This window comes from Mauremys reevesii, linkage group 1 (genome assembly GCF_016161935.1).
Source record: "Mauremys reevesii isolate NIE-2019 linkage group 1, ASM1616193v1, whole genome shotgun sequence".
NCBI classification, from domain to species: domain Eukaryota; kingdom Metazoa; phylum Chordata; order Testudines; family Geoemydidae; genus Mauremys; species Mauremys reevesii.
In genome coordinates this window covers 141568580-141583602 of record NC_052623.1, presented here as the reverse complement: position 1 = coordinate 141583602, position 15023 = coordinate 141568580, and the positions used below count along the sequence as shown (strand labels likewise).

At 42.2% G+C, this 15023-nt stretch overlaps 2 protein-coding genes across 8 annotated transcripts in view; one reads left to right on the top strand and one right to left on the bottom strand.

Moving 5' to 3' along the window:
* Nucleotides 1-15023, top strand: part of SCML2 (Scm polycomb group protein like 2) — a 188776-nt gene that overhangs the window by 167106 nt on the left and 6647 nt on the right. The window contains exon 17 of one of the 2 annotated variants that reach the window (XM_039489982.1): nt 4391-4554. The exons of the other annotated variant lie outside the window; for it this stretch is intronic. The gene's annotated coding sequence lies outside the window, so the exon portion shown is untranslated. Of the gene's footprint in view, nt 1-4390; nt 4555-15023 lie in introns of those variants that run through there. 2 annotated transcript variants of the gene reach the window in all.
* Nucleotides 1474-15023, bottom strand: part of RAI2 (retinoic acid induced 2) — a 104192-nt gene continuing 90642 nt past the window's right edge. For 5 of the 6 annotated variants that reach the window (XM_039490068.1, XM_039490088.1, XM_039490056.1 and 2 more), the window contains one exon: nt 1474-3482. In XM_039490068.1, the coding sequence (XP_039346002.1) occupies nt 1706-3376 (1671 nt within the window). In that variant the 5' untranslated portion in view covers nt 3377-3482 and the 3' untranslated portion in view covers nt 1474-1705. Of the gene's footprint in view, nt 3483-3900; nt 4060-15023 lie in introns of all 6 variants that reach the window. The other variant, XM_039490057.1, reaches the window with a different exon arrangement.

Genomic DNA, 15023 nt, shown 5'->3' with positions numbered 1-15023 from the left:
AGCCTTAGAAAAAATAAAAGGCTAGCTTAAAAAAAAAAAAAGGAAGATACTCATTACAAAACAAGCATACGTATTGCACTAACATGTCCTGAATGTTGAAGCTCCTGGTTCCCACAGAAAGCAAGATAGCATTGAAGATAAAGCACCACCAGCAGCAATACTCTAGCCAAGGAAAAGGTATTAGAGGCAAAAAGGATTCCTTACCTTACTAATGAAAATGCAACATCTATATTATTTTTAAGCAGTACACGGTTGGGCCAAGATTTTCCTAAAGTCATCTTAAGGCACTGTCCTTTTGCGTGCTCAGTATTTGGGGATGGGAGGTGGGGAGAAAGGCCAGTGCCTTAAAATGGTGCCTAACTTTTGAGAGTCTTTGCCTCAGTGCTCAGGAATTAATACAAGAAACTGCAGAATGACTGAGCAGACTGGCGGTAGAGAGGCTGGCTGCAACCCTGCAGAGTAAGGACCAGTAAACCTGATGCAGACCCCTGCTCGCTTGTTTACAATCTCATGTTTATTTCAACGGAACCAGTGCTGTTGTGGCAGCACATGCTATGAACAGCTAAAATATAATCGTCTAAACTGCAATGGGGCCTTGCACTAAAGCTGTGACATCCATCAGAATACTTTCCCGCACTCGTGTTCCCTCTAACAGCTGGATATATTTTAACTGCAAGACGTGTACATTTAGAAGCAGCTATGCAATAATACAGCTCCAGCCCATTTTCACATACAAGCGCAACTGTCACCTAGCAGGTTTTTATTTTAAGTTTACATTCACAGTTCTCCATTCACGTGGCTGGTTTTTACACTGTAATGTTGGAAAGTTACATTGGTCTGCTCTTTCATGTGCATTGATTTCAGCCATCAAGACATGGTCAAACTTACAACGAACAACTTTTCCATATATCTATATTCAGGCTGGGAAAAATTATGCGACTTTTCCTGACCCAGTGGCAACCAAATTCCTCTGACTTTTAGATTTCATTAAAATCATCATTAGTGTTTACTTTGTGTTTAAAAACGGATCTATATTTATTTGTAATCATAAAGCTAGTATTTTCTGTGCATTGGACTCATGCCAGAGTATAACAGTGATCTTCTGCTATCATTTTTATTGAAGATAGTTGAAACACATCATTAGTGGCTGTTCAGAGGTGCTCGCTAATGGTGCTATGGGGCAATATAATTTTTCTTAGCCTGGTCACCTTAACATTTCAGGGCTATAACAAAGATAAACTTGTAGTGCTTTACAGTTTACAGACTTCTGCCAAATCTTCCCCGATAATGAAAGCAATTAATAAATGACAAAATAACCACAACCAATTACCACATACAAACATTTATTTTGAAGTTTCCATTGTACCCATTACTAAGAATTACATCATCAAAGCACTTTATGGCAGTGAAAATAGCTCTTACCCCTCTGACTCATCCATTATTCCATTAAAGCTGCAAAAATGTGCAATCCGCTTGAAAAATAGGTTGCTTTTTATTTAGTTTTTCATGAAAAGTCAAAAATCAATAACAAACAAACAAAAGAACTCCCCTCCCTCAGCTTTACAGGAAATCTACATCCAATCCTCTCCCGCTTTCCCCAAAATAACTTACAAAGATAGTTTAAAGTTTTAAATGCATTTTAAGCCAAGTGCATCTTTTTATTTTTCATAATAATAATATATTTAAAAGTCTAAAAACCCATAATTTACTTTCTTGGAAAGAAGGCAGCGAGCCGTTGCTTTTTGATTGGAAGAATGTGTATCTCCTGGGAGTTCATTTTCTTTAACTTTACACTCCTGTTTTTGATTGGTTTCCTAAGAGCTTCTGCATTATCCCTAGGCTCTGACTGGTTCTTCACATCGTAACACTGCAGAACAGAGTCCTGGGGCATGTCCCTTTTGAAAGAGAAGTTTTTGGTGGATACTCCCGAGAGGCCTTTAATCTTGCCACAGAAAATCGTGGGCACGGCATCTTTGACAGAGACTATTACTTTGGCAGTCTGTGAAGTGCTCACAATCTCAATATTATTCCCAGCCTTGGGCTCACAGGCTGCTCTGCTAGTCTGATCCACCAGCCACTTTTGCTGCTGTCTCAGGAGCTCGGCCGAATTGCTACCAGTCATTCTGCTGTCGATCTTGGCTGAGGCTTCGTGAGGTTTGGGAGGGGCAAAGGGGACTGTTGCACTGGAGAGTTTATCCATCATGGAGTGAGCAGCACTGTCCATCATAGATCCAGAGCAAATTGCATTAGCTGCCTCAGCATGGACCCCGGCACTGCCTGTCTTCCTGTAGGAAGCAATCGACAAATCTAAAGCACCATCTTCAGGGGAGAGCTGGGAACTGACCTCACTTGCCTTTAGCGAGGGCACCGTTTTCATGGAAAGGTCCAGGGCCTCGTTCTCATTGTTCATCTTGATGACTGTGTGACGATTCAGCTGGGCAAATTCCCTGTGGTGGATGAAATCAAAGGGTTTGGATTCTTCTTTCTCCAGAGGGGTTTGGGTGCCTTTGCAGGAATACAGGGTGAACAACGGTGGCTTCGGGTAGTCCGGGTTGACCTTGGATTCAGCGCCATGAGGCACAGGGATGGGGATGGGGATCGGGATGGGGACTGGGACTGGCAAGGGGACAATCACTGGATATGGCACTAGGAGGGTGGCTGGGGGTACCAGTGGAGATAGAGGGGAACTGAAGGCCTGGGGTGGAACAGAGGAGTAATCTGGGGGTGGCTGACAGGGTGAGGAACCTAAGGTGCCCTGTGGAGGAAACAAATCCTGAAGAACTGCAGCAAATCCTGGTGTCTGAAACACTGGGGGTAAGATGGGCTCCTGGGTCTGGTTGGATGGTTTCTGATCCAGTAACTGGGGCTGTCCAACGGGGGCAGAAGAACCTTGGAAAAGATTGCTGTGAATGGGATTTGTGGAGCAGGGAGCACCCTGAGGTAACACCAATGGAGAATTTAAATGTTGAAACACATGTTGCTCCAAGAGGACAGGTAGTGGAACTGGACCTTGAGTCGTCATAACATATGGTGTGTTGTTATTAGGCGCAATCTGGGGGGTGGTGCTCCCGGCTACTTGCAGGTGTATTGGAAGAACCACGGGGCTATCCCCTAAACAAATTGGCTGGAGCACTGTGGCTGCTACTTTCAGAGCTACCCCACTTTGGGATTCTGCTGGTGGGGTGAGGATCGAAGGGGCTGGGACAGTCACAAGTGGTGAAAGTGCTTTCTTCATCAAGTCTGTGGAGTTGATATTCCAGGCTTCAGCAGTTATCAGCTGAGCGACCCCATTTTCTAGCTTATTGTTAGCTATCGTGGAAGGAGAGTTGGTAACATCCATGGGCAGGTTTTGTGTGTCCTTGTACAGTTCCTCCATTTTACAGGACTTCTGAGACGTTGCAGAAATTCACGTTTACATTGCTGTCACCAGGATCCGCATTGGGTCAGGGCTGCCAAAAGCATCTGCACCGACATAGCTTGGCCTGCAGAACAGAAACATATTTTAGGCACTGCATAAATCTCGTTCTTAAAATAATATTTGCAACTGCCTTTAAAAAGCCTATCACATAAAAGCTATAAAATGTTTCCACACTTCAGGGTAACTGCTCTATTATGCTGTACACTCTATACATACGTACTGTATATACATACAGTACATACATCCGTGAGTGTTATATGAAGAGTTCTGGGGAACTTATATTTAGCTATAAACAGAGATAATTTAAAGGCCTAAAGAACTAACTGCAGTCAAAGAAAAAAGTTCCAGTACACAGCATAAAAAAAGAACGGAGGCAGTACATTTTACATTTTTAAACAAAGCTTCATGAAATGACAGGGTATGGCACGGTCAAGAGACACTGCACTGTTTAAACTCAATAAAAAGCATAAAAACAAACTTTCCTAAAAATAAACTTAAGAAACGTTCCACTCTGAGGTTGTGAAGGCTCTCCGTGGATAAAGGCTCCCCACTCAGCCTAAATTAATCATCCTTTGCTTGTCTTTGAAGATCCTAAAATAAATCAGACGATCCACGGATGCACTACACAGCACGTTCAAAATCTGCAGTAAACAGCACAACAAAGAGTAATCAGTAGCTCAGCAACACACACGCACAAGACTGTGTAGTTTAGCAGTTTCTTCCCACTAAAAAAAAAGAAACCTAAACCCAGCCCTCACCTCCTGCTCTAGAGCTGGATGACAGTAATATGAACCAGAAAACTTACTAATAAGCTGCAAAGAATAAAAATCAAAGCAACTTTAAATTTATTTTGACAAGCTAATCCCTTATCTTAACTAAACAAATGTTAAGAAGAAATGCGGTGATCTTTTCCCTTTATGAGCCTAGAGAAATTTTAGCATATTTCTTAAAAAGATTTTCTCTCCCATACAGGCAGTGAACTCACTGAATGCTCTCTCTCCCATGGAAGCTACCATATGCAAATCTTCTCTTCAGGATCTCTTGATGGAAATATTTTGTCATTGGTTTGCGTGTGTATGGTGAAATCAACATTTACCAATAAAAATCTAATCCTTCCAAGATCAAATAAAACATCCAAAAGCTAAAAAAAAAGGCCAAGACAGAAAAAAATAAAAATAACATTATGATCTCACTGTGCTCTCCGGTGACTTAAATCTTTGTATTGGGATGTAGGTATCACAGTGTGTTACACTACAAATATGTGAGCGGCCAATAGTTCAAGGCTGGCTGAAGAATATTCCAATAATTTATCAAAAACCTTTATTATTTTAGTAACAAATTACTCTGTTATTTTCCCCTCTTACTCACCTAGAACCGGGAGAATAATTTACAAATATTCGTATTTCATTAAGTTCTTTGAATCAAACATCCACATATACAGGGTGTTGGGTTTTTTTATTATTTGCCTAGCTCTAGATAAAGCAAATTAATAAAAACAATTATTGAGATTTTTGCTTTCCAAACAGAAAAACCCATCAGTGATTTAAACTGTAACAAATGCGCTTGAACTAACCAAAAAAAATCAGGTCAGCCGGTTTCGGAAAGTAAAGAACAAACATTTCTAAAAATAATGATAATGCAGGTAACAGCACTTGGCCAGTTCAGGTTTTCAAAAACCAACACCTTCCTGTTCATGTTAGTAAATTAGAAAAATCCAGGAAAAGCATCTCTTTTTTAAACCTCTGTTCTGTTCTATTTTTAACTGGCACTTTCAAATTCCTTACCTACTATATTTTCCACCCATCTGGTTGCTTCTCTAAATGTTGGCACACAGTACTGTATTTTGTATCCATGGCAAATTAGGTCAGATTTCTCTGATTTTTTATTTATTTTAAAACAGAAATTTCTGTGGTTTCATGGGAAATGATGATCTTGTAAGGGCAGAAGATGACCCTCTATTCCTCTGCCAAGTTCAATTGACATTGAAAAATAGGGAATGCAGGGTGAAAATTACACTACATTGGAGACGTGATGACTTAGCATGCCATACAGACTCCAGGAGGGAAACGGATAACTGCAGGAGATGAAAGTATAAAACATAATAAAACCGCACACTGCTGCCTTAAAATGTTACAGGGCTGGAGGCAGAGGACATAGCTAGACAGGGAAAGAAGACCTCATGTATCATAATCTGACACCTTGGAGAAAAGGCTAGGGATAGCTTTAAACACGCTCAAATACTGTTTTCTATGCGGAGTCCTGGGTGTCTCTAGGATATATATTTTGTTGAAAATATTTCTGGCACTGCTTGAGGGTTCTGGCTTGTCAGCAACAGAGATGCAGAATTGCAAGAGTGGAAACTGCAAAGGGGAAAAAGGGGGAGGCGCTGTGTGTTTTTAAACTATGTTAAATGATAAAGTAGAGGTTGTATTTTTTTCATTCTTGTCTCTCTTGCTAGTGGACAACGGTGAATGACAAACCCCCCCAGGGCAGCTACAAAACGATAAGAATCATTTTCATTTCACAGCGTTGCCACCTCTCACAATTTCACGCCGACTCTCTCAGCACTTGGAGTCAGGGGATTATGGGAAAAATTTCAGCTTTCTTAAAAAGGAAGTTTCTAGCCCTTCAGGTTGTAGAGAAAGACTTGAAAATGTGACACCCCCCCCCCAAGACTCCAAAACTACCTGAAGGCCAAGAAAAAGAACCCCAAATTTATTATTTTTTACAATCTCATGATTTTGGAATGCATAGGGTGGGCGCTCCTGTTGTTCCTGCTTGGCAAAGCTCTAAGCAGGGGCATGCATTGTAGTTATTCATGCATGGGGTTGGAAAGGAAGGAAGAGGCAACCCCTCATCAAAAAAGAACCACAGGCTGGGGCAGAACAACAGACCAACTTTCACCACATCCAGCAGCAGCCAAGAGGACAGGGGAGGAGTAGAATAGTGGACACCACTCCAACTCTACCTCACTCCTGCGACAGCAGCTAGCAGTCAATGGAGCTCCTAAATCAGTGTCTATGGAGAGCTCTGGCAGGAATACTGACAGCAGGGTTGGCTTTCTCTGCAGGGTTTTCTTTTTGGACCTTGCTGGCAGTCTTCCCCCTTCTTTTGCATCAGCCCCTGGCTAACAGGAGTCTAGGAAATTTTTTCAAGTCCTGCATTAGAGGTATGTTTAAAAGCCCACTGAAGGCAACAGAAAGACTCAGGAGCTTTGGATCAGGTCCTATTTGTGTATTTTCAATTCAAGACAGTAAATCAAAGACAGCAGAGAGAGAGAGAGAGAGAGCGAGCGCGCGCGCAAGCGCTCACATATAAGTCTATTTAAGGGTTAAAACACTGACCAGGTTTGCCAGAACTGGGTAATGGCAGCAGCCCCCAAAATCAGAACTGCATACATACAGATTTATAATGGTTAAAAGGCAGAATCTCGTAAATTCGGCTGTCCTTATAACATGATGTGCTCTGCCAACATTTTTCTCCTATGCACATTAACTGTAAAACTGCTAGAAAACTAAACCTACGCGGTTCCTCTCCTTTACACACGTGGAAAAATAGCTTGATCATTTCTATGACAGTTCGTTCTTATGCACATGATCACAGCAGAGAATAGATGTAAAATGTATTTTCATATTCCACATAATCATATAAAACAACATGCAAACAGTACAATTCTACATTTTTTGGGTTTAAGATGTGATAGACTCAAAAGTAGAATTGTCCACTGCACTGTTTATAATATTTTTCCCTTCTAACCTACAAGCCAATCCAACTAGACGATTGCCAATATCAGAATATTCACTTACAGAAATAAGTGAATATTCCCCCCCCGCAAGGGCGCTCAGCTGATTGGCAGCAGGGAGTGGGAGGGGAAGGGACAGGAAAGCACCACGCTGGGGGAAGAAGTGGGGGAGCGGGGAGATTGGCCGCCAGCAAGACCAAGCTTCTGCTTCCTACCCCCACAGGAGAGAGTGGTGGGCAGGGGGGCTGAGTGGGGCCGGGACCCCGGCAGGTGGCAGGCAGCAGCATGCCATTAAAATTCGGCTCGTGTGCCATCTTTGGCACGCGTGCTGCAGGTTGCCGACCCCTGTTCTACATGTTTCCCAAAATACACAAAAAAGAGAACCCAGACAAATCCATCATATCTGGCCATGGCACTCTTACTGAAGGACTATCTGGACTCATAGAAAACATCTTCAAATCATTCGCCACACAAAGAGCCAGCTCTCTCCAGGACGCAACTGACTTCCTCCAGAAACACTGCAACACTAACAACCTCCCTCAGAACATCATCCTTGCCATCATGGATGTCTCCTCTCTATACACCAACATCCCTCACAATGATGGCTTCACTGTCTGCCTCAAATATCTACAAGACAATGGACAACCCTCAGATATCCACCCCAAACACATCGCTACACTCACCCGTTTCATTCTTACCCATAACAACTTTACATTCTCCAATACATCAATCTCTTCATGACTCACCTCTAGGAAAAAAAACTGGAAAAATGCACCACAAAACCAATGATATACCTAAAATACATTGATGATACAGTATTTTCATCCTCTCAACAAACTACCTAAACTCCCTCATAAATTTCCATCTCAACTTCAACTACCAGCCACCCCATCAAACTCTCTTCAGAATACTCCCACACCAGCATCAATTTCCTAGACATCGTGATTAGCTTCAACAATGGAATACTACAGACATCTATATACAAGAAACCCACGGATCACCACACTTACCTTTACAGATCCAGTCACTACCCCAGACACACCAAGAAATCTGTTAGCTACAGCCAGGCACTCAGATAACTCAGAATATGCTATGTGGGAGAAAGTGAAGGATATACACCTTAAACCACTTAAAACCACCTGTACAAAACAAGGACATTCCACCAGAGAAGTAGATCACATCATGGAACAGGCCACCCAAATACCTGAGAGAACCTGATTCAATACTGGGGGAAAACACCCACACATCACTGTCTGCACACCCCTAGTTGTCACCTATCACCACACACTGGAACCCATATGAGATATCCTCAAACAATTACAACCTCTACCTGCTGGGGGCCACGTCTTGAAAAAAATCTTTCACAAACCCACTCTTCTGGCCTTTAAACAAACCCCCAACCTCACCAAACTTGTCACAGACCAGGATACACCAATTCAAAGCAACACCAGACCCTGTCATCACAACACATGCAAAACCTGCAGACATATCTCCACGGCTACAATGATCAACACCCCATACAATACACCTTTCAAGATCTATGTGTCCTACACATGCCTGTTACAACATGTGCATCCAGTGCATCAAATGCCCCAACAACTGTGTGGGTGAAAAGAGACAATCACTATGCTCTCAAATGAACTCACACAGAGAAATGATAACGGACAAAACATACTATCATTCCTAGGCAAACACTTTTCACAAAACAATCACTGCATATCTGACCTCTCAGTCCTCCTGAAGACGAGTCTGGGAGCTTAAATTCATCACTTTGCTAAACACTAAACAGCATGGACTCAATGGAGACGCTGGTTTTATGTCTCATTACAACAATCTATAGCTCCTTAGTCTTATGACAGCAGAAATGTTAATTGCCCACCTCACCCTGAATGGTCTCTTGCACCATGTGTTAACTTCTTATGGTTAACAATCTGTTCCAACTTGTATTTAATTGTGACACTCTAAATACCTTTCCCAGACTTGAAGAACAGCTGTGTAGCTCCAAAGCTTGTTTTGTTCACCAACAGAAGTTGCTCCAATAAAAGATATTACCTCACCCACCTTGTCTCTCTCATTAAATAACTCTTAAGATTTAAATTCATAGAATAATTTTTCAGTGTTTATGTCACAGCCTATTTAATGTACATATTATAAAGCTGCAATTTAATATAAGTGAGTGAAATCTTAAAATTCCCTCTTACCATCTACCAAGCTTCAGTACCAGAAGCTGATTTGATTTCACTTACTGTTTTAATATTTAATTTCTTTTTGTTTGTTTTAATGTAAAACAAAACTCACAGCACTGAAAATAGACCTACTATAAATACAGCTAGGTTCCCCCTGGGATGGTGATAGGAGTTAAGTGCATAGGACCATGCAATGGTGTATGTTCTTTTATAGGAAACTACATGTTAACTACATGGAAATCCCATTTAAAAGAGTGGTGATTAATTCTATCATGTCAGCACTTATGTGCCATAAGATGGAATCACAGAATTTGTCTGTCTAAAACCATTAAGCCCAGCTTATCCTTATATTTTACCTGCTTGTATGCACCACATCTTGAGCCTTATTTCATTATTCATTATTTAGAGAGTATCCAAAGTGGGCTAGGCATTTTACACAATGCATTTAAAGAGTGCCCTGCTGTGAAGTGCTTTGCTTAGAATCACAGGCCTCAATCCTGCAATTGAGAGTGTGTGGGCACACTAATGGGGCTCCGCGCAGGCACAGTGATCTGTCTTCACGGTGACAATTGTTGTGGTTAAGCTCCTTTGGGACAGGACTGCCTTTTCTACTTATACAGTGGAATCTTGGTCCATAACCAGGTGTTACCCCAATACAAACAATAAAATGGAAGGATCCAGGCCTGTCAAAACTGGTTAAAAGATAGGAAACAAAGCGTAGGAATAAATGGTCAGTTTTCAGAATGGAGAGAGGTAAATAATGGTGTCCCCCAGGGGGTCTGTACTGGGACCTGTCCTAATCAACATATTCATAAATGATCTGAAAAAAGGGTAAACAGTAAGGTGGCAAAATCTGCAGATGACATAAAACTACTCAAGATAGTTAAGTCCCAAGCAGACTGCGAAGAGCTACAAAGGGATCTCACAAAACTGGGTGATTGGGCAACAAAATGGCAGATGACATTCAATGTGGATAAATGCAAATTAATGTACACTGGAAAACATAATCTCAACTATACATATAAAATGATGGGGTCTAAATTAGCTGTTACCATTCAAGAAAGATCTTGGAGTCATTGTGGATAGTTCTCTGAAAACATCCACTCAATGTGCAGCGGCAGTCAAAAAAGTAAACAGAATGTTGGGAATAATTAAGAAAGGGATAGATAATAAAAAGAAAATATCATATTGCCTCTATATAAATCCATGGTATGCCCACATCTTGAATACTGCATGCAGATGTGGTCGCCCCATCTCAAAAAAGATATATTGGAATTGGAAAAGATTCAGAAAAGGGCAATAAAAATAATTAGGGGTATGGAACAGCTTCCATATGAGGAGAGATCAATAAGTTTGGGACTTTTCAACTTGGAAAAGAGACGACTAAGGGGGATATGATAGAGGTCTCTAAAATCATGACTAGTGTGGTGAAAGTGTGGGAAAGTGTTATTTACTCCTCATAACACAAGAACTAGGGTGTCACCAAATGAAATTAATATGCAGCAGGTTTAAAACATACAAAAAGAAGTATTTTTTCCACACAACGCAGAGTCAACCTGTGGAACTCTTTGCCAGAGAATGTTGTGAAGACGAAGACTGTAACAGCGTTCAAAAAAAGAACTAGATAAATTAGTGGAGTCTGGGTCTATCAATGGCTATTAGCCAGAATGGGCAGGGATGGTGTCCCTAGCCTCTGTTTACCAGAAGCTGGGAATGGGTGACAGGAAATGGATCACTTGATGATTACCTGTTCTGTTCGTTCCCTCTGGGGCACCTGGCATTGGCCACTGTCGGAAGACAGAATACTGGGCTAGATCGACCTTTGGTCTTACCCAGTATGGACATTCTTATGTTCTTCTGTAATGTAACATTATGTGGGAAAATAACAAACAAGGTGCTTTAAGGGAAAGAAGGTGAAGACAGACAAGTCCTGTCCCAGTCCTGTACTGAACTCTACATGGGCAGATCCTTGTGCCCACATGGAGCTCAGAGCGGGATTGAAGAGTTAGAGACTCATAGACTTTAAGGTCAGAAGGGACCATTATGATCATCTAGTCTGACCTCCTGCACAATGCAGGCCACAGAATCTCACCCATCCACTTCTATAACAAACCCCTAACCTATGTCTGAGTTATTGAAGTCCTCAAATTGTGGTTTGAAGACCTCAAGCTGCAGAGAATCCTCCAGCAAGTGACCCGTGCCCCATGCTGCAGAGCAAGGCGAAAAACCTCCAGGGCCTCTGCCAATCTGCCCTGGAGGAAAATTCCTTCCCAAATATGACGATCAGCTAAACCCTGAGCATGTGGGCAAGACTCACCAGCCAGCACCCAGGAAAGAATTCGCTGTAGTAACTCAGATCCCAACCGATCTAACATCCCGTCACAGACCACTGGGCATACTTACTTGCTGATTATCAAAGATCAATTGCCAAATTAATTGCCAAAATTAGGCTATCCCATCATACCATCCCCTCCATAAACTTATCAAGCTTAGCCTTAAAGCCAGATGTGTCTTTTGCCCCCACTACTCCCCTTGGAAGGCTGTTCCAGAACTTCACTCCTCTAATGGTTAGAAACCTTTGTCTAATTTCAAAGAGTTACACTGTAAGCTTTATTCAAGAACAATGTGTTTTCTTTTAGCTTTCTACATCACCCACCCTATGAAACTATGGCAGGATAGAAATAACTAACAACATTAATCAGTACTTCAGAAGCCTAAAAAGCAGTACAATTGCCAACTCCAAGTGCCCAATGCTCATGAGTCTGACCACAAAGAATGATGAAAATTGGTTTTTAAAAAAAAGTGAGATCTCAGACAAAAATCTGGGACACTTTTTATTTGTCTTCTGGTATTTGAGCCTGGAGGGTTAACATTTTCAAGCTTTCCTCCACCACCGTCTTATACGCCGGGTATAAACAGCGGGCGGCTGGGATTTAAAAGGCTCTGTGCTCCCCGCCACAGCGGGCAGCCCAGAGCCCTCTGATTCCCGGCCGCGGCTGGGATTTAAAAGGCTCCGGGCTCCCCGCCGCAGCGGGCAGCCCAGAGCCCTCTGATTCCCGGCCGCGGCTGGGATTTAAAAGGCTCTGGGCTCCCCGCCGCAGCGGGCAGCCCAGAGCCCTCTGACTCCCCACCGCAGCGGGCAGCCCAGAGCCCTCTGACTCCCCGCCGCGGCTGGGATTTAAAAGGCTCTGGGCTCCCCGCCGCAGCGGGCATGCCAGAGCCCTCTGATTCCCAGCCGCGGCTGGGATTTAAAAGGCTCTGGGCTCCCCCCCCTCGGAAGGGGGGGTCGTCTCATACGGCGAGTATAGGCCAAAACCTATGTTTTAACTGTAAAATTAGGGGGTCGTCTTATACGCCCCGTCGCCTTATACGCCGGAAAATACGGTACCAGAAAAACAGCAAATAGCACAAGACTCACAATAACATCATGAGAGTTGGCAACAGTGGACATGTAGGGTTTTCTTTTAGTATATGCAAAGCACTACACGTAAAAGCGAAGTTATAAGCCCTGATTTCAGTAGAACTGCAAGGTGAGTAAATTATAGCAGAATTTGGACCAAAATAGTCTTAAGACTTCAGAGCTCAGAAGCTATAGTTACAGGGGGGAAAATACCTTAAGCGTGTTGATCAGCCTCACTAATACCATTGCCAGTATTAGTCTGGGTTGTTCAGTCTTCACTCCAGCAGAACTCCCATGGAAATTAGTCAGTAAAATTCTGATTTCAGTTACACACTGGGAGTAACTCCACTGTAGAATTATACCGATTTACACAGATATAACAGATCAAAAACTGTTCTAAGGATCACAGAATCATGTCAACACATTGAGTGCATCTACACTGCAGACAGAGTAACTGCAGTACGTGTAGACATATCCAAGCTAACTTTAATTTAGCTAGCATGAGTACCAACAGCAGCAAAGCCAAGGCAGCACAGACTTGCTCAGGTAGCTAGCCCATGCTGAAGTACTCAGGGTCCTGGGCACTCTTGTACAGTCCATGCTGAAGCTCCTGCTGTCACAGCTTCACTGCTATTGGTACTCATGCTATCTATATTAAAGCTGGCTTTGGTATGCCTATACGTGCTGCAGTCCTAGCTCCAGCTGTCATTTAGACATACCCATTATCAGCTATCGTACCTATTAAAGGCATCCTCACATAAAGGTCCTCTCTCTCTCATAAAAATTATGAAGATACACACTGACAAAAGCAAAAAAATCCAACATTAACTTAAGCACCCCACATTTTATTTATGTGCATTTGGGATGGCGCTTTGGTGTGTGTCCTGTTTTTCATTTCTGCACCTGTTCTGACATTTAGCAGGCCTTGTTGTTTACATTTACTCTGTGTTTAATGATCCAGTGGCTTTCATTTACATGGGTGCCCTATAAATAAAAACTGTATTATTTAATTGTCCTGGGGGGTTGAGGGCTAGTGCTTTTTAATTTTAAAACCATTAATGGATTCTCCCACCCCACCCCCACATTCTGTAAGTGGCTCCCAGGTTGAAACCTCATATGTCATCTTCCAACCTGGAATCTTGTGGGGGATTCATTAATAACCCTGCAAAAATAAGGCATTTATCACATTGTTATTGACATACGTTAAAAATTAAAGAACCTGCAAATATCTGGGAGCAGAGTTGGACAGACAGGGCTAAAGATTCTGCCCCTAATTCCACCCAGCAATCAGATTGCAAGGTGAGTCCTCCAGGTGATTGCATTTCCCACCATCAAACAGGGCTACGGAGGAAGACACCAGTTTGGGGATTTGGTTCCAGCCCTCTCTTCACCTCCTTAACCCTCCCCAGTCACACTGATGACCACTCCTTTGGGGTTATCAATTGATGTGCATCACACAGCAAGAGGGCAGGAGGGAGGGCTGTGAAGGGAAAGCTGCCAACGTTACACTTTCTTTTCTGCTGTATCTTTTCCCTTCTGCCCCTACAGAATGTCAGCTGCACAACTCACATTCCCCTCCACCCCCTCACCAACATGTAACATTCACCATCCTTTAAGCAGCCTTTGGGCATTGGCCCCTGGTGTATTATTTTACTTTATGTAGGAGATCTATTATGGAACATGATATGAAAGCCATGAAAAGCCATCTAGAAATACAACTTTGGGGAGATACCGGCTAATAGCAGAAGTCTCAGATGCAGACCATGCACCAAGTATTTCTTTAATAAGGACTCCTCGACCCCACTTATGTGTGTCACATTATGGATCTGTCAAGGTTCCCATATGTAGGCTATTAACTACAAAGGGGACTGCAGGGGAAGAAAATCATTACAGCAGCACAAAATTGCATATTATTGATATTATATTGACTACATAATATGTTTACATTATTTATGCATGAAGTACTTCTGAAAAGCAATAGGGGAGATTTTTTAAACCTTCATATTTCATCTTCTTACATATTTTGTTTTAGAAATATTTTCCTACTTTGCAGACTAATAATCTGCAACGCTTTTGGTTTATTAATATATATATTTATATATTATACAGTAGTTTAATGGCATGCCAAAAGTCTACAGGCAGTGATCCATTTTGGGGAAGAGGGGAAATTGCTTTTTTCTAATTTAAAAATACATCAACCCAATTAATTAAATTATTTATTTTTAAAAAGACATTGGTCTCTGTTCCGAAGGGCAAAGTAGATGAGGCAGACAGTGA